Source organism: Patagioenas fasciata, chromosome 2, assembly GCF_037038585.1.
Source record: "Patagioenas fasciata isolate bPatFas1 chromosome 2, bPatFas1.hap1, whole genome shotgun sequence".
NCBI classification, from domain to species: Eukaryota; Metazoa; Chordata; class Aves; order Columbiformes; family Columbidae; genus Patagioenas; species Patagioenas fasciata.
In genome coordinates, this window is record NC_092521.1 from 50096655 (window position 1) to 50116639 (window position 19985).

Genomic DNA, 19985 nt, shown 5'->3' on the forward strand with positions numbered 1-19985 from the left:
GTTGTAGGTGAGGGACAATGACATTTAACGTCCACTCCCCCTCCCCCAAGCCCCCACCAAAAGCAGAATCTCTCAAATGCCCTCATCTCAGAAAGATAAATTCAAAAATGTATTTGTTTTTACCTTGGCTTGGAGAAGTAAAGTTTTGCCTCTTGGCACAGTCTACAAAAAGACAAACATTCCATTAGAAATACTTTGCAAATGCTACAAAAAATATCTGCCTGATCAGTCCAGAATAGCAAGCATCTCTATCTTGAATACAAGGTACCAAACAGACAAAACCCTCTCAAAATAGGCAACTAGAAATACTAATGAGGCACCCAAGAAATGCAGTATTATGTATTTCTAGTCTTCTACAGAAAAGGAGAAATTACACTTTTAAATTTAAGTTTCTACTGATGATGATGAGCTACAACAATGCACAGGGAAACAAAGGAGGCTACAGATAAATGACTAATTGTTCAACAGAGTAAATTTTGCTGCTTAGCCAAAGTTGAAGTCATTTACTTTCAAAACAGTTTGCTGGATTTTAAGCATTAAAAGTTGTTGCAGAAATCTCTATTTCAAATTATTAAGGAAAAATATATGCATTTGCAGATCAATATTAACTACTGAAAAGCTCATGCTTTATTTTTTTTGTCATACAGTATATTTTAAGCCTCACAAATAATCAACTAGCTGATAAGAGACAGAAAATTAAATTTTCTGATTCAAACATGTCTGAATATGTACATATTTATTTATATGGGTTTAAGACATCTACAAAAAAATGTGTAAAATTCTTGACATAACATTAAAATCTTAAATAACTTCATTAGAACTAAGTTTAAAATAATAAAAATGATTCAGATGACATGGTAAATCAAACATGTAATTATGAGTAATTTTAAACCCAAGTAAATGTAATAACAGCATGTATTTTATACTAAAAGGCAGATTCATATCTAGATCTGTTGCTCAGGTCATTAATACACTCAGCCTCTCGGGCAAATGTGATTTATAGAATTCTATTCCCTTCTCTTTCTTAACTATTATAGAGCTCCTGCATGACACCTCAGCTAGTAAATGGAATTTTCTATAAACAGCATCCACTTGCAGGGAGTTTCCCTGCATGTCCTGCCCATGCTAAACACTACCATCACCTATAAGTGCAGCTACAAGCTGAGGCTTGTTCAGCCCTCAAACACCCAATGTGAAGCACATTCAGTTACTGTGTGCACTTACTACATGTAAAGCAGGGAGGAAGGCAGAACTCCTCCCACGTTCTCAAAATCTTCAGATTAAAAAAAAAAAAATAGTGGGGTGAGTATTGAAATTAAGAGATACCTGACATGATTAAATTTGGACACGAAAAAGGCAGCAGGAATATTACTGGACTCAGACCTTCACACCAGGCTTCAAGGCTCAGTTTTAAGTCATAGGGAAGCAGGGTTTTCAAGAAAGAACAATTATTTTTAATAGCGTTTTTTAGGTTTGTCCTTTATCATGATAATTTTTATAAAAATATTTTCCTTTCCTTCCCTCCTTAAGGGGAAGGTTCAGCTCAGATGACGAAATCTGACAAGATTATTTCATAGAAGCATTCCGGTTGGAAGAGACCCTCAGGATCATCGAGTCCAACCATAACCTAACTCCAGCACTAAACCGTGTCCCTAAGAACCTCGTCTAAACGCCTTTTAAACACCTCCAGGGATGGTGACTCCACCACTTCCCTGGGCAGCCTGTTCAATGCCTGACAATCACTTCCGTGAAGAACTTTTTCCTAATATCAAATCTAAAATTCCCCTGGCACAACTTGAGGCCATTTCCTCTTGTCCTATCACTTGTTACTTGGGAGAAGAGACCAACCCCCTCCATGCTGCAACCTCCTTTCAGGTAGTTGTAGACAGTGATAAGGTCTCCCCTCAGCCTCTTTTTCTCCAGGCTGAACAGCCCCAGCTCCCTCAACCGCTCCTCATAAGAGGAAACAACTGAAAACAGAAACAGAAGAACATGAGATACTATCAGCACAACTACTTTATACCATACGTACAATGACGTGGGGGCTAAGTCATTACCCTGTAACCACCTCGCCTGACTTGCAATCTCATTCAGCAAGTACTACACGAAGTGGCATAAACTCCATGTAGTGGTGTTACACATTTGAGGAGGGAAACAGCACCAAGGGTGGTGAAGGTGCCCTATTGTAAGACTCTCTGGGCTCCCTTGGAGGCAGGGTACTTGCAAAGACCTGAATGATCAAATGTATGAACACAGACATCGGGACAGTCTGAAAGCCAGGGGGATTTTTTTTGCCTTCATCCCAAACAACAAAAACCTCACTACTCAAGGTGAAAGCCAGAATGCGAACACGTACAGCTTTAATAGAACTTAAATGACTGAAATAACTTTACTTCTACATCCCCTTCAATGAAAACAGTACGATGGTATGAGTGCCCCTCAGCCCAGTCAGGTTTCCAAGATGCACTGATGGGGGAGATTAGGAAAACATCTGTCCTAAAGTGGGGATAAATAATCCCAAAGTAAAAAGACTTTTGACAAACACCATATTGTTTCAAATATAAATTTAATCCCAAAAACATGAAGCTATTTTAGGAAGGCACCAAATTCTCTTCGGGCAGGATAACTACAGGTAATCTTTCAACTTGAATAGCACCCAACAGGAAACTAAATACATGAGAAGAGGATCCTGGGCATCCGCCACACTAAATGCCACCAGCATAGGGTACCAAATCCCTGCCTACCCACGGCATCTGTGCCAGGCTCTGCTGCCACCAGTAGCTGGAACACTGAGGCAAGTAAAGGGGGAGAGAGGTCTTTGCATCTTGAGGGGTGATAGAAGTATTTTGATACCCCTGTATTTATATACACTGTTTCTGCAAGGCACATATGAAAAAAATGTGCACTGTGGCATGATAAGAGAGGTGAAAATGAAGTCTTTGTGGTTCTTTTCTGGGTGAAGTGCTAAATAATAATCCAAACAATGCGGTGCTACACTCATCAAAATACTTGCTCGACTGCTTGCTGTACCTTTCCGGCCCTCCTCATTTTACTGCTAGAGAAAGACACCACTAAATGCGCAGGAATATAATAGTTGCCCTGAAAAATCTCAGAAAGTCTCGGGCTCTGTTTTTCATGTAAAAATAAACTCCAGTACCAACAAGTCACTGCAGTGTTATCGATAGATAACTAAGCTCCTCAGAATGTCTTTACAGCTCTTGATATTGAAAAATTAAGACACGATTACCTAAAATACACCGCATTTCTTGGTTTGCAAAAAGCCAATCTACCAAGTCTTTTTATGGCAGATATAAAACAATTTTTTAAGACTTAACATACATTATTCACCTATAAACTTTGTTTCATTGATTGTATAGTGATATGTTGACTCACCACCCTATTTTTAATGGTTTAAAAATAGGTTATGCTATTACCTCTGGATTGTCTAACAGAAGGCAGCCAAGTTCATAGCAAGCATATGGCTGGACATATAAGTTGTTTTGACGGCACAGTTCATCTTTAGCAGCTTGCTGAAAGAACTGTAAAAATTAAAGAAAAAAAATATTGCAGTAATACATTAAAATTGACTGATACTTTAAGAAAAATCCAGAAGAACCGTTCAACTTTAAGCACCAAGAATTAGTCCAAAACTAAAATGAGAATACATAAAAAAATTCCAGTGGTAGAGATTCTTTAAGCAAGGACCCCGAGGTTTTCACTGCCATATCAAGGCAAAGATATTTGTTTGGATTTTTACCAAGTAATATGTTGTCTGTTTAAAGAGTTTTCCAGCTTCATATAGAAAAAGTACTAGGAAGTATCCAGATTAAGATATGCTTGAAAGAAGGAAAAAAAAAAAATTAAAGCCAACACCATCAGCTTCCTTGTTGCACATGTGAATTACATTCTATTCTATAAAGGGTAAAAAAAAAAGCTGTGCTTACAGATCAAAACCTGAAGCAGTGGTAAAATCGTTCTTTGGTATGTGCTATTAATCAAACCTCTCAATGTCTAATAGGTCTGGAGAAGAAGCAGCAAAACCCTTCTTTTGAAAGCTCAATCTCCAAATTTTTTTTTTTTTAAGTTGAATTTTCTTTGTTGGACAAAGTAAACCCAGCAGAGCCAACAACTTCTCCATTCTTCTTCCCAGCTTTCCCTCAACTCTTGCTTTTACCAGCCACTTTAGCTATCATGTTCATTTAACACAACAAATTACGTTTACAACAGATAGTATAATGGAGACATGCTAAACAGAGGATTTGAAAAGAACCTGATATACTCTATTGGAATTCACAAAACAGTATAATCAGCAGCACTGAAAACTAATGGTTTGCTTAACACTCGCATTCAACAGTATTTACTGTTTAACAGAACAGCTCATAAAATAGCATTAATGGTGTAAATGATCACTTAACAACTTACCTGAACAGCATCTTCAGAGTTTCCTAAGCATTTGTGTATGGCACCGAGAAGCAAATTCCTCAAACCAACAGCTGATGCATCATCAACATCCTGACAAGCTTAATGAAAAGATTCCAGTAAACAAACAAGATGGACTGAAATCCTTCCTTAGATAAGAATTGTGGTCTATGGTGATTTTTAGCCTGATGATTAAATTTAACCAGAAAAAGGAGATGCTAATAACACCTCCTTCTGGTGTTGTTTGTCCCAGATATTGAAAAAACAAAAAACCACAGAACACAAACACAGTCCAAGTTACAAAGAACACAGGGCAAGCAGTCCAGAGAAAGCTGATTTGTTCTGAACTGAAGCCAAGTGATAGACGCACAAAAATCTGTAGCAGATTTAAAAACTCAGACTAGGGTATTTTGGCATCACAATTCCGAATGCTGGTGAGAGGATAAGGCTTATTTACCAGACCTTAGCCGGTCTACAATGCAGGGACAGACCGTGCCTCAGCTCAGCAGTGCTCCGTTTCCAGAAAGAACTGAATCATTACGCATGTAACCACCTCTAGATGAATCAGGCTCCCTTTTGACCCAGCTTATTAGCACCAGCTGTGTTAAATCAAAGCTAATTCCACAAGGAGCCATTTGCACTTGTCTGCACCATCACCTTCAGAAAGGCCAAGGGGCTGGGAGCCTCGTGGGGCTTCTCATCCCTTCAGAAGGAGCTGAACTGTGGTGCCTGGAGTGGTGGAGCTCCTTTAATTTCCCATTCTGCCTCATCTCATAAACCCTGCCAGATCTCAGCTAGCCCTGTATTCACAACACAGTTAATCCCTGGTCCAAATAAGCCACCTACAAATAACCAAGAGCTGGCTGTGTGAAGTATTTGGATACTACACAATACACAAAGCTCTCAACTCTGGCTTGCATTGCAAGTCTTCAGTTACTTGGCATTTTACTTACAGAGTTACATGTGGATACAAATTAATTCCTTTATTTTTAAGTCAACTTCTAGTGTGGAAGAACAGCCTGGAAACTCACCCCAGCAAATTACATGCCAATTATTCAAGAGAAGAGGAAGCAAATTAAAAAAAAAAAAAAATCCCTATCATCTTACCATTCTTGAGATACAGTGTAAGGTGCAGCAATAACATTCTCACTGCACAGAAAATCCTCAACCAGGAATCACTAATGCAGACACATCTGTCAGTGTCATACCTTACAAGAAGTGTATCTCTGAATTTTAATCTATACCGCTATTTCACATTAAAATGCGCACCACCAGCTAGAAGCTTATACAAGGAAGATCTACACTGCTTCTGAGCGTGTGGGAGAAAAGTACATAGTCTTTACAACCTCTAAAGCTGATTGGTCTGAAGGCAAATGACTGAAAATCCTGACATGTATTTTATGTAAGTAAATATAATTTTAAAGCCTTCGGTATCATCTTTGGGACTAGAAAAATAGGGATCTGAATGTAACCCACTGCCATCACACAATTTAAATGGACAAATTATCTTAAATCAAAACCAGCACAAAACTCCCAAACTAGTCCTGACTCTCCACTTAAAAAGTTTTCTCACTTAACATAAAAGTCACGTATAAGCCCCAAAAGTTTGTAATTACAGAAAAAAAGGAAGTATCTCGGTGGTAGACTTTTTGTTTTATTTTCTGAACGAGCAGATAACTTGAAACTGTTTGCAGAACATAAAGACAACTGCTGGATGGAGGGAGAAGTACTGAGAACTTCATGATAAACACTACTATCATAAGCTTCACGTGACAGACATTCGAAGACATCTGGAGACCAAGAAAGAGGTAAGCATAAAATGCTCCTTTCACCACTAAGATGGTCGCAGGAGCCAAGATGAACAGAACCTTTATGTCATAGATGACCTCACAAGCTGCATATTTCCTCTTAAAAGAAAACATGCGGAAATGAATTGGTAGTCTTATTCTTTTTTATTTTGTAGCTAGGTTTAAATGAGTTAAATTTTGCTTAGTAACTTTGAACAATAACTATCACACCATTGTTTCATTTTAAACAATGGGCAAACACAACTGATTAAAAAAAACAACTACATGCAGCAAGGCAGTTACAACTTCTCCCAAAAACCTAAAAATATGGTAAAATGAAACATTAAGCTGAATCTTTATGGGTCATTACTCTATTTTTACTCAAATTGTTCTGCTGTCACACATGCACACAGGTTTAAATTTTCATGCTATGACAATCAGCTGCTCTACACAACAGAAGAAAATTACACACTCCATTTAAAAAAGTGAATTAATCAATCAAGGAACCATATTATACCTTGGCTCATATGCTGTAAGTTTGAGAGGGAACAGTTGGGAAGGGCTTTCCATAAGTACAATACTTCAATGGATGCCAGGACACAGAGTTCTTTGGTCGGCATTTGTTTCCTGAATCTCTCTGCCTGCAAAGTGGGGAGAAAGAGGGAAAGGAGATCTGCCATCTGTCCTTTTACAGGGAACATATTATTCACAAATAATGTATCACAAACATAATTTTAATTGTTTCATGAAAGTATCTAATGATTTTATGAAAATAAAATCAGTGGAAACTTAGCTTAAAGACTAAAAAGCAAGATCTTTCTATTAACGTAAGGGCTTGTGTATTGATCAAAATTAAAGCTTCCTTATATGCAGCTTAGATTTGTTTTATTCTATTTCACAACCCTAAGTACACACTAACTGGATGCTGAAACACTAACATCTGCAAGATCATCAGTTAGGAGGTACTTCCTAGACAACTCCTACCTTTCAAAAAGAACTAAGGCTTTGACAAACAAGACAAGAAGTAAGAAAAGCAAAACTAGAAGGAAAATTACTAAAGCAACCACAGTATAATGTATTTTTATTTTTAATAATTACTTCAGCTGTAAAGCAAATAGCTAATTGCCATTTATTTTGCTAGGTCCTTAAAACACATGACACTATTGTCTTTCCAGCTGAATCCTTCCCACTAATTCTACAGAAGCAACATAGGAGAAAACAGAAACATTCTTCAAAAATAAATACTGGCAAAGAATCCAATAGAATTACCAAGTGCAATTACTGGAAACAAGTCACCCTATGCTAAACCAAACCTTTTTCACTGAAAATTGTTCAATCTGATTGTTTTTTCTTTTGAAAAGCTTCTGAACTTCCTTGAATACATTCTGAGCACCACTGACGTCACCAGTGGCTCCTTGGCACACTGTAAGAACACAGAAACAAAAATGTGTTAACACTACTGGGATATGAAACAGGAAAAATTAATATTAGATATCATACAGTAACAGGAAAAACATGCTCGCTTGCAGAAAGGATCTAGACAGGGGATTTGATAAACATGCAAATCCCAACTCTCCCAAGTACCCTTTGTGATCATCAGAAAGTCAGTACTACTTTTTTCATACTTATTTAATTAAATAATACCACCCAACTTCTAAGCATTTATTTATTAGATCTTTGCAATACACTGTCATATGACCTGTCACTACAGTTACAACCATAACTGTATCTACATCTGGAAGGAGAGAGAGAAAATACTTATGCACATGAAGGTGTGTGCATGCAAGCGTACAGTATACAAACAAACAAAATGATGTAAGCTAAGTCTGGCATAAAGCTGCATCAACAGCAGGCAGTGTGGAAGACACTATATACACCATTACGTTCTCCAAAACAGTGCCCAAACCTTAGCACATCACTGGTTTATCACTTACCCAACACACTGAATATACTCACCTGCTGTTAAATAAGCATAGTAGCACTGGGACCACCTGGATTCATTTTTAAGCCTTTCAAAGGATTCAAATGCATCTTTGAAATTCATTTCTATCATGCTGCACCAACCTTAAAAGAAGACAAATATAACTTCAGAGAAAGCACAAGAATTCAAATTTGGTGTCAACATTACTGAAAAGCAGTCTGTGATGAGAACTGGACCTAGTTTAACAATTATACCAATAACTGGGAAAAGTTAAACCAGACTTTAAATGTATGTCACTGATTTGTTTTGGTTTTAAATTTACTTGGAAATGTTGAATTACAAGATTCCATAAAACCAACAAATCCTCTTCACAACAATGAACGCCAAAACTTCCCTCCTTTTTATTTAAATACTGTATTTTGTAGGATACTGAAACTTACAGAGCTACTAGTTGCTCCCTTATTCTTCCCCACTCTGACAAGATCCCTTAACTAGACACATCTAAAGCTTGAGGCAATCTATCTTTTTCACTCTGAAGACTTGTATGCAAATTAAGAACATATATATTGCTGTTGCTAGAAGGAAATGAACATGAATTAAAGGTCCTGCAAACTGTGAAGCTTCACCAGGCCAATTAGTGTTTGGCACAGAAATGGTGATTCCACAGACAAATCAAATTAATTAATTTCTCATCTTAAATAATATTCTGTAAGTGAACAGTGTGCCCTTGATTCTACAGTCTTCTCTCTGATTTTGCATCACCTTGTATTTGCAGAAAACTTTAAAATTACAAAAAGCTGTTGAATTCTACTCGCCCAAACAAGAAAGCAGGATTATTAGCATAATCTATCCAAGACAAAGATCGGTGTGCCAAAACCTTTTAAAAAATCCTAATAAAAAACATCCAGTTAATTTACTGACGTTCCTAGTCTGAACTTGAAAGCGAGCTATTTACAGTATGAACATATCCAACTTACCTATTTCATATAAGCAGACATGTTGGATCTCCCTTTGGTCTGTTGCAAGTTCCAAAGCCGTATGAAAGGAGGTCAAGGCACTATTGATTTGACACTACCGAAAGCGGAAGAAGAAAAAAAATGCACATAAATCAGATGTCTGAAGTTTAAAATTTGTTGGATAATTCAATTTCAATAAAGAAAACGCTCAGATTTCAGTGAATAGGTATTTAAAAATAACTATAAGGTTAAAAAAAAATGAGGTGTCCTACAGATAACAGCCTCTGGTCTGATTAAATGAAACAGGCAAAACATATAATTGAGAGGAAAACCTCAACATTCATTATTTGAATGAGAAAGGTTAATATTCAATATGCGAGCTCTACACTGCAATTCCTTTGACCAGCTTCCCCCCTCCCAGCTCTCTTGACCTGATCACTTTTAAACTTAAGTATGGGCAAATTATTTACAATTATAAATCAGCATCTTAAAGAGGCCCTATAGTGAACACATCTTTCCATATATTACATATTCATGAGATGAAACATAATACAAAAGTCAAATTGTAACAGACAAGGAAAGTAAGAATCACTCATACATTTAAATACGAATCTGAGTTGCTTTGTAGAAGAGAATGCAAAGTGTTTGCTTGCAAGGTACTAACTATCAGTTCCACCATGTGTATCAGTAAAAAATAAAACATACAGTAAGGAACTTACACTCCAAAAGTCATAAAATGAGAAATATAGAACATTACACAGTTTAAAAAGGGGGCAGACGGATAGTACAGGAGTTTAATAATGTAATAACATCACTAATAACTTAAAACCAGTTCAGATCATCTCTCAACCTTAAAAATCAGTGGCTTTATTCCTTCTATTTGCTATGAAGTCTGAAATTCTTTGTTTTGTGCAGTAAGCTTTTGAGTAATCTTATTTCTACTCTTATGTAATAAGTCATTCCACATAAAAATCATCTATTTTTAACTTTCGGCACAATAAGTTCATCTTTCATGTTTATTTTTAGCTATGCCACCTTTTTCCACATCCCGCTGTAACCACTTCAAGCAACAATTAGTAGAGAATTCATAAATGTTGCATGATATGTAAGACGACAAATATGCATATGAGATAAAAACCCACTTTGATAAAATCATTAGTTACCAACAGCTTAGCAAGAAGAGGCTGACAGTTTTGTAAGAATAGAACAACAGTTCTTTTGACTACCTTAATTTCTAGTTTTCTCAGTCTAGGATGGGACTTTTCCACAATCGTCATAAAGCGGGGGATGCAAATTAACATTTAATTTGTTTTAGAGACAGACACACTATATATCCCGATACAGCCTATACCCACTTTAATAGCGTTCCTACATTTGTTCTCACATAGAAGTATAAAAATTTATAGAACAGAAGAACCTTTAAGCCACTCACTGCTGGCTAAGTATGTAAGTGAAAGAAACCCTTGAAAAAGCAAACTAGACTAAAACTACGATACTGTATTTTATAACCTGAAACAAGTAAGCAGAGAGGCCAGCATGGTTCCTGAAAATAAACCCTGACACTACGCAAGCTCTGAAAATTTCTTTACTTAAGACATCATTGTGATTTTATTCTAGAAAATTCATTTAAGACTTTTAAATGATTATTAGTCTTGCCCTTGGTCTACTTTTCCACGCCACACTTCCCCACCCCAGAATAGGAATGTATCACTGATACATGTGGATGTCTACAAAAGGTAACTAAAAAAGCAAGAGTACTTGTCAGCATTACATTTAAGTCCACAATACCACTGCAACATATTCACCAGCCTGCACATCAAACACACGAGTGCACCACTGGTGTTTGGCCCGTCAGCTGGAGTATTTGGTACTTTCTCCTCCAAACTCTTAACCTGTACCTATACCAACAGGAAACTCTGGATTTCAGACCAGTGGCTTTCAACAGTTGTTATACTAACTACATCTTTAAGTGTTTGGTAGGCACAACTATAAAACACGATTCTCAGTTGTTTTCAGTAGCTTAAGCCTACACAAAATATCATTATCAGCTTTAGTAGAAAGTATTTCAAAGGCAGAAATATTCTGACATTCACAAAGAAATACTCATGTGGCTGGAATACACACCATGCAATCACAAGTCAAGCACAGCAGTAGTTATGTCCATTAAAATGGCCCAAATTAATTACATGAAAGTCAGGAAAAATGCTAGTTTTAATATGCAGTCTCTTAATCTGCTCTTTGGAAAAAAGAGACATTTGACCAGTCTATCAGTGCAACCTGTAACTTTCTGGTGAACTTTCATTCCAAATTTCCCAGACCATCCTCCTCTTCTTTCCCTCATTCATTGCAACAGTTTCCAAACACTTTCAGACTTCATTTCTCAAAAACGTGAATCTGGGAAAAATGTTGAAGGATAATTTGATCCATGTTTATAGTACCCGTAAAGCCCCTTCTTAGAAAACCAAAATCTGCTAAAGCTTTTACTGACTAATATTCATACATGCTTTTTGGTGCACAAAGTCACATGTTCTTCATTTGTCTTTCATAGCACTGTCACTGTGAAATCTTCCTTTCTCTTCAACTGCCTTCCTTTGCAATTTTCTCCTTTGTCAGATTTGCATCTGGCATTAGTGCTTCTGCCTTTTGAACAGCTTCCCTGCCTCCAGGTGTCCACAGCTGAACTGTGCTCCTTACTGTTTCTTTTCTCCATAGAAAAGAAAAAATAGACACACACAGATATATAGGTATATGCAGACCTGCTAATGGAAGCTGAATATACCATCAGCTGAAAGTTGCAAAAAACATACACAGGATCAAAGGCTATTAAAAAAAAATCCAATGGCCTGAGTGCCAGTAGGCTCTAATACAAGGCCTTAAATGACCATTACTGATCAGTACTTCCAAAATACACAAGCTCTTCTGTATAACATCTAAGCTTTCATCTATGTACAATTAAATTTTATCATAGAACTGTTGAATATTATAGATGCTAAAGACTATAAAATACATAATCTTCAGCTCAAGGTATATTTTTAAGTGCACATAGCTTAAAGCACAGACTTCCCAGTTTCAATAAACCATCTAACAATAACATTCCCATGCCTGGTGGAAAGAGTTTAAACCTACCTGTGCTTCAACAATTTCAAGGAAGGCCACATAAGCACTTCCCAGGCTTTGCAGGTGCTTGTCTCACCCACTTTGGAGATGAGGCGGAAATTACAAATCATATTAGTTTGTACTCCAAGAGTACACGTGCACTTCTGGCTTAGAATGTTCAGTGGATGCTGAAAGACTAATGCCCAGATTTGAGACGTGTGTGACCACAAGCGTGTTGTGCAGAAATCTGATGCAGCTCCCCATGTCATTGCCACTAGTCACATATCTGCCTTCACTATTATGTCAACAACATTTGAGCAAATTAAGTTTATAAATTCCTAACACAGTCTACAGAAGAGCCTGAGACATTTAATTAAAACATTTAGACACAGCAAAGTCTCAGTGATACAGTACTACTTGGAACAAAGCAATGACGGTGGGCAGGGGGAAGAGGCTGCTGAATGGAAAAGCTCTCAAGCAAACAAATAAATGAATAGCAAAGGGACATTTTAATTCCTTTTAGCAACCAACAAGCTTTCTGCTGACTTCAGGGTATGTCAGCATTTTGCCTGCCTAAACTAACTGACTTCAACTAACAGGGCCATGCTGTCTCTCGCACAAACAATTTCACTTGCAGCTAAACTTAGGTGTCTATATATTGCCTCATTTAATGCACAAATACTGTAAGATAACGTGTAAAGAACTCTCCTTTGATACATAATGGTACTCCAGAAAGGGACTGACTACACAAAACTGACACTCATCCCAAACCTATCCTCTGTATTTACACACAGAAACATATACTCAGTTTACTGACAATTTATGTTTACGGTTTTGTCCTAGCTTGCCCTGACAGTCAGAAGAATAAGCTGAATTTTATTCTTCATTACACTAAACATGAAAAACAAACAAACAAAAAGTTCCAAATACCAAGTCATACTGTGGCAATCAACATATCTACATTTTTAACTGCACTTGCATTCATTTTGTAGCTATTCCCAACAAAGCTGATTTTTACTCTAAGGGCAAAATATGAATATAACTGAACAAAGACCACTGAGGTCATTCCCACTCAGAAGGCAGCAATACTTCCCAAAGACTGACAGCTTGCCTCTGACAGTGCAATTCCCCAAATGCACTGTTGCTTTCAGAAAGATGGCAAAAAATTAAGAACATCCACATCCCATGCAAGAATAGGCCTGTGAAGTCTGACAGGCCACTGAAGCCTGCCCCTCTGTTGTGTTACTGTTGCTACCTCCCTCACAACATTAAGTTGTATTTCAGAGAATTAGCTCTTGTAATTATGATGTTAAGATGAAGGGTTTGAACATTCTGGGTTTGTGCTTTTGTTTTGGGCTTTCTTGTTAATGTAATTGCTCTGGAAATATTCTGGTCTCATAAGGCAGCAGCAAGGAGTTGAGTAGTTTAAAGTACTCACCACCATCTGGTATTATCACAGATTCTTAAAGAATAACTCAGCCAAAAAAACATGAGGCTGCTGAAGTGTTTGAGTAACACTCTACAGTAGCATTAATAAACACATTTTAGGTTAATACATTTCTGCTTGGGCCAGAGCTCACCCTCAGCAACACAAAATATCCTGGTTTCACCTCTTAGAAGCAAAACCAGTTATTTGACGGAAATTATCACAGAGAATTAGCCATTTAAGAACAATGCATAAAATGAAAAGGGGAAGATAAATGCTATGCACTCAGCAGATAATACTTGGATTTTAGCTGGATAAGCAAAACTGAAATAGCTATTTATACCACAAGAAACTCATGAGTGACCAAAAGCACTTCCTTTTAGCACAGAGCTACAAATGTACCAAATAGCTAAAAAAGAATTTCAAAGTGCCATTAGTTCAGCCAGAAGTAGTGGAACAGCAGGTTTAGCATGTGAACTTGAGGCTAGGAAGGAGTTAATCCTTTCCTCTTATCCTTCCATATATCCACATCTTTAATTACAATTAGCTGAACCTTGTACAGTTCATTCACATCAGAAAAACAAAAGGTGGAGAAATCAGTCAAAAGGAAGAAAACATGCAATACCTCTAACCGCTGTATCCTTCCCTTGAAGAACATGAACAGAGAAGAATTTGGATAAGCAGATTCTTTTTTTGCAAGAATTTCTTTTGCCTCTTTCAATCCTGCCTTGTTATCGCTGCCGTCAAGGGCAAAAAAGGGACGAACAACTGTGTGGTACCACAACAGAGCTAATCTAAAAGAAAGAGAAGAGTAAAACAGATTACAGCTCATAAATAGAAATCTAAGGATAACATTCTATACAGGCAAATTTTTACATTATTCTGCAAGACAAAGATACAAATATTTTCTTCTACAATCTGCCTTTAAAACAAACACAATATATTGCTGTACATCAATGGATTCCTATTCTGCACCTGACCATACAATTCAGTGAACATTACCCAAAGGCAGAGTAACAATCATGCCGATATCATCAAAGCCGTTGACCCTTTAGAACTCTACAGACCTTAAAAAAAAAAAAACAAACAAAAAACAAAAAACAAACCACACAGGAAAACTTTGAAAACAAATTGTTCATTAGAGGGAGAAAAAAAAACAACAAACAAACCACAAAGTCAATAACAAAACTAAACACACATCAGCAGACACACTTGAAATCAATGTCAAATAGAAATATATCCAGTGTTCAGAAGGGCAGATGTCTACATGACCTACATGGCTCCTGGAAACAAGGGCAGAGCACAAAGATTTCCAAGACCATGTGAAGGAGGAAAAACCCCTCAAAATACCATTTTCCTTCCCCAAAAAGAAGAAAGAACAAATCAACAGGAACATTTAATATCAAGCTTTCTTAACCAACCAGAAATCAAGTTCTACTCTTCAAGCCCAAAAGACTTTATCTGTGCTGTCAGTGTTTCAAAAGTTACATGAAGGTATCTGCAGTAGGACCAGTAATAAAATCATTAATTTGGAGATAATGGAACAGTAAAACCATTTATAAGGGCATTTTAAATTAGGTCTGGCTAACCCTTCATCTGATAAAAAGACCTGAATGCAGTATGAAGGCATGGGAAAAATAATACACAAAAAATACTCCTCTAAAAAGACTATAAGGGAACATCTCATTTTACTCAGATGCTGAACTTAAAAATAAAGTGAAAGAGATCTTTGGCTAAGAGTAAGGATAAATAGCTACATGAGATCAATGACTCATACAAAACAGCATCCTCTCCACAGCAGTGAATATAACTCAGGTAAATCTACTCAGCCTCCTGGGGGGTGCTTTACTTATTCTGCTGACATATAAATTACTAGACATTGGAATAGCAGGTACTGAAGAAAACAGCAAAATACTGACACAAACCCCAAATACAAGTAAAAAACTAACAGCAGAGAGATCTCATACACTCGTAAGTGATGAATTTACTAAACCATTGCATGTTAAACAACAAACTACAAGTTTATTTTTACCTGCTGTTGTTTCCTTTAAAGCAACATGACTTTTTGGTTTTGACTTTTTTCCACTTACTTTCAGTACTAAGTTATCTACCAAAGCATTTCAATATAGCTACTCACGTAGCTAAAGGGGCCTTCATGTCCTTACTTTCACTTGCATACATCAGTGAAGAAAGCCCCTGTAGGCGGTCTCCAGGAAAACCCAGCAGGTTGATGATTTTGAGCAGGTTTGGGGGCACCATGGATATGCAAAGATGAAAAAGTCCATATCCAAAGCTAACAGCACCTTTCAGTCTGTTTAGCGAATCCTCCGTTACACCTTCTGCAGCAATATGATTATCATTTGCAGCATCAGAAGTCAAGGATTCCTGAGTTTTCTTCTGATATATTTCCTGAAGTGTATTAATGTCCGTATAGCACTTATTGTAAATTTTCCAGGCTTTTCGGAGTATCCACCCACCTTTTATGTATGCTAAAAAAAAACAAAGAAAAAAAATATTTCAAGGACATATTTCAGAAGTGGAACACAGTAAGTAGTAAATGCTATTTCACGAATCCTAGGATACTCTATTTGCATTCACTTATTGTATAAAGGTTTTTGTAATAGCTACTGTACTCTCGGAGAGGTTTTTCATACCAAGCACAAGAAACTTCAGTGCTTTTCAACCAGAGACTTTTTAAACCAGCACGCAATACAAAGGGACATCCCCTCAGCTATGTAGCAATACAACCGTCAGACAGAAATGCAGAAAACAGAGAACTTAATGCTGGATTCTGCTCCACTGTAGAGTGGAGATTAACTGGCTGCCTTGTAAAGAAAAGTAAAATGCAAAGAACAGATGATATCTCTTAAGCACAAATAATGTTAAAAGATAACTGATGGGAAAATACTGTTACTACTAATTTAAAAAAACCTTCCTTTTGGATACATAGCAAGATTTGCAACATCATCATTCCCTCGCCCCTTATGTGAGCTGTGTGATACAGCATCTTAAAATTAAGAAAGAGAGTCATTAAAAAAGTATACTTTTATGTTTTTAAAACATTTTTCAGTTGCCTAACTTTCTCAATTTCAAATCCAAGCTGGCTACCTATACTTCCATAGAAATCTGGTCTTGAGCATTTTCAGTTGAGAACGAGAGAATTCTCAGTCTCATTACCCTCTTTACAGGAGGATAAAGAAAGGCATGACACCAAAAGATGTCCAATTTGCCTATTTACACAGCTTTCCTCCTGGTTACAGCACATCCTTGGACAATGATAAGGGGTAAACAGAAAACAGACACACAACATATTTGTACAAGTTAACTGTAAAAGCAGACACCAAAATTTTGTCTGTGATAGAACCCCAATAGGTAGGAACTGCAGTGACAAAGCAGTTAACTAAAAATGAGAAAAAGTAAAAGCATAGTTATAGCAGCAGTGTTCTAAACAGAGGGTCCCAAATTTGCAGAGATTAGCGTTACAACTGAGGCCACAGTTAGATCATAAAAGGAGGGGCGTGTCAAAGGAAAACACTCACTCTTTATACACCATTTGCATCTTCGACAAAATCCTTCCAATTACCAAAAAAAAAAAAAAAAACAAAAAAAAAATCAAAAAAAAAATCAAACAAAACCAGAAACATTTATAGAGAAAGTACCACGGCCGACTAGATTAACTCTTCTTGAATTCTTGTTGTATGAAGAGGGAATGAAGCTGGTTTGGTAATCTTAAGAAATCGCATTGAGAGAGACAGGAAAATTTGTATTCTCAGTTCTGAAAGAAGGGTTCTGTCAATATGAATTTAAAGTATGAAAAATATTTAATCCTCTATTTTGAGTTTCATGTTGAAGTGTTATAATAAAAAATGTAAACCCTGCCATGATTCAGCTGCATTACAAGACTAACGCTACTTCAATTTTAAGCAATTAGGTCACTTATTGGCTGCACAGAATATTTTAAGAGTTATGTGGTTCACCACAAAACGGATGCTCGTACAACTACACATATCAATGCATCAGACAAATAATGAGGAACCCACATTTTACTTGTCCTACAGATAGTGTTTCTGCTAACAGCTATCCGCCGTGTTCTGATGCATGCTTCAAGTGGAAAGGAACGTGGGAAAAAAAACAGTATCGTTTTAGGTTTTACCTCCATTACTGTGCTGTCACAAACAGTTCACTAACACAGCATAACCCTAATAGATTCGCTATACTAAGATAAAACAATCTAACAAATGAAAACAATGAATACATGACTCTGTAAACAAAGAAATTTAGTCAAGCCCAATCACTGAGCTGATTTTCCAGCATGAACTTCTGAAAGTAGTCAGACCCATGTCAGCAGCAGTAAATATCAAGAAAAGGTAGTTCAACATTCCTGTGGGAAGCTGACATAAGTTGTTTTGTTGCTAACTTTATGACGAAACTATTTCTAATACATCCATAAGAGTGGAAAGGAAAATCTACAACATGCTAGGCATATGAGAAAGCAGCTTGCATGTAATCATATGCTTCTTGTCCAACTGTTCTGTGAAGATAACACAAGAAATTTTTCACCCATTCCCAGATGAAAAATATTTATCTGCCTCCAAAGAATTCATTTTTTAAAAAATTACAATCATTTCAATAAACTGGCTGCTCTTTCTACACAGAAACACAATAAAAACAAAAGACGTTTATACATAATCAGGAAGATAATATACTGAAAAAACTGATATAATGGATCCAACAGTTCACCAACAGCAGTAACTAGCAGTTGCTGAGGTGGCATTTAACTGCTTGCAAGACTTCAGGTATATTTTTACTCAACAGAGTAACCCAGATATACTGCATGTTCTGCAGAACTCTGCTACCCACTTCATTTCACCAAGCAGCAGACAAGAGAAAAGGAACAGACACCACCCTCAGTTACAGCATCCAACCCAGTTATGCAGCTGCAAAATAAATACTGAAATAAGAAGAAAGCTTCAAGAGGGGACAATTGAAAACAAACACCCCACAAAACCACACAAAAAACACCCCCTGCCCTTCACCCCCCCCCAAAAAAAAAAAACCCAAACAAACCAAAAAACCCCACAAGAACAGCACCACAACACAGATGAAAACCTAGAACTGCAGCAAAAATAGCCAGAAAATCTTTCTGCAGCACTACACATGACAGGCAGAAATACCCCCCAAATTTCTACTGGCTAGAACCAAACGTATTCTTGCTGCCATGGCTTGGAAGAAACCAAGTCTGCACATCACAGAAAGCATTATGTCCTTGACTGAAGATCTTACTGTTATTTTAAATAATCTAAATAATATTTCCCCAATTCCTTTCAGCTGATCAGCAGGGTTATCACTGACAATCTGGTCTGACTGCCACCTCTGTGTCTTCATTGATTTGGTAAGAACCTGGGAATGCACTCACTTTGTATATGACCTTGACAAAATTTCCTATAAACTCACAGATGAAGATACGTTTTAAGATTATGCAAGAGATCCAGGGATGCAAGAGAACATTAGAAACAGCGCTGCAGCTGAGACAAGTAGGTTTGCATTCAGCACGACAGGATTAACCTCTTTGGCATGCAAAGACACACTCTGGTGACCAGAGAATAAGAGCTGATTCAGCAGTTCCACCTTCAACATGCTTCATTTAGAATTACTTCCGCTGTCGGCTTGTCATCCCTCCGAGTTGTCACGAACATAATGCATATGGAACATTAGGATTTTATTGCTGGCCCGGACTTCAGCTGTTGATAGCCTCTTATCTTGCAGGCCACAGATACCACCCATCTTTGCACCAAAACGCCTCTGTGGCAGGGGTGTCAAACCCATTTTCACCAGGGGCCACATCAGCCTCTCAGTTGCCTTCAAAGGGCTGAATGTAAGTTTAGGACACCCCTGATTTATGAGAACATGCAAAGTATTCCAATCTAAGGACAATCAGTTCAATATGACTATTGGTATGAAATAAGCAGAAAGCTGTAATCTGTATCAATCCAACTCATTTTAGATACTACTACCTACACAAAGATAGAACAGAACCTCTGCAAGCATACCAGTCTTGGAATGTTTCAAATAGAACAGTGCACTTAAAAAACAGCTACTTTTAATGACAATCATCTTGCCACTTTATGATCAAGCTTTACTAAGAAGATATCGTGCAAAAATATATCTAAACATTAAAGCCACAGCACACCTGATAACTCTTGTTTTACAAAGGAGAGCACAGCCAAGTAGACTTGACAGTCTGCTACAATTATTTGTCTTTGTAGACGATCTATCATGGACAGAGTGGATTTTCGTCCATCGACCTGTATGGAATATACAAACACAGAGCACAGAAAAATGTTAAAAAAGATAACACAGAACACTAGTTTAAACCTAAC

At 37.1% G+C, this 19985-nt stretch overlaps 1 protein-coding gene across 1 annotated transcript in view; it reads right to left on the minus strand.

Annotated features, from left to right (window-relative positions):
- The window catches only part of TTC39C (tetratricopeptide repeat domain 39C), a 36331-nt gene that overhangs the window by 3565 nt on the left and 12781 nt on the right, over positions 1 to 19985 (minus strand). Inside the window, exons 4-13 of the mRNA XM_065830568.2 lie at positions 19796 to 19910; positions 15743 to 16094; positions 14231 to 14399; positions 9105 to 9198; positions 8163 to 8270; positions 7520 to 7629; positions 6724 to 6847; positions 4423 to 4520; positions 3435 to 3539; positions 124 to 162 (exon numbers count right to left, since the gene is read on the minus strand). Of these exons, the coding sequence (XP_065686640.1) occupies positions 124 to 162; positions 3435 to 3539; positions 4423 to 4520; positions 6724 to 6847; positions 7520 to 7629; positions 8163 to 8270; positions 9105 to 9198; positions 14231 to 14399; positions 15743 to 16094; positions 19796 to 19910 (1314 nt within the window). The remainder of the gene's footprint in view (positions 1 to 123; positions 163 to 3434; positions 3540 to 4422; positions 4521 to 6723; positions 6848 to 7519; positions 7630 to 8162; positions 8271 to 9104; positions 9199 to 14230; positions 14400 to 15742; positions 16095 to 19795; positions 19911 to 19985) is intronic.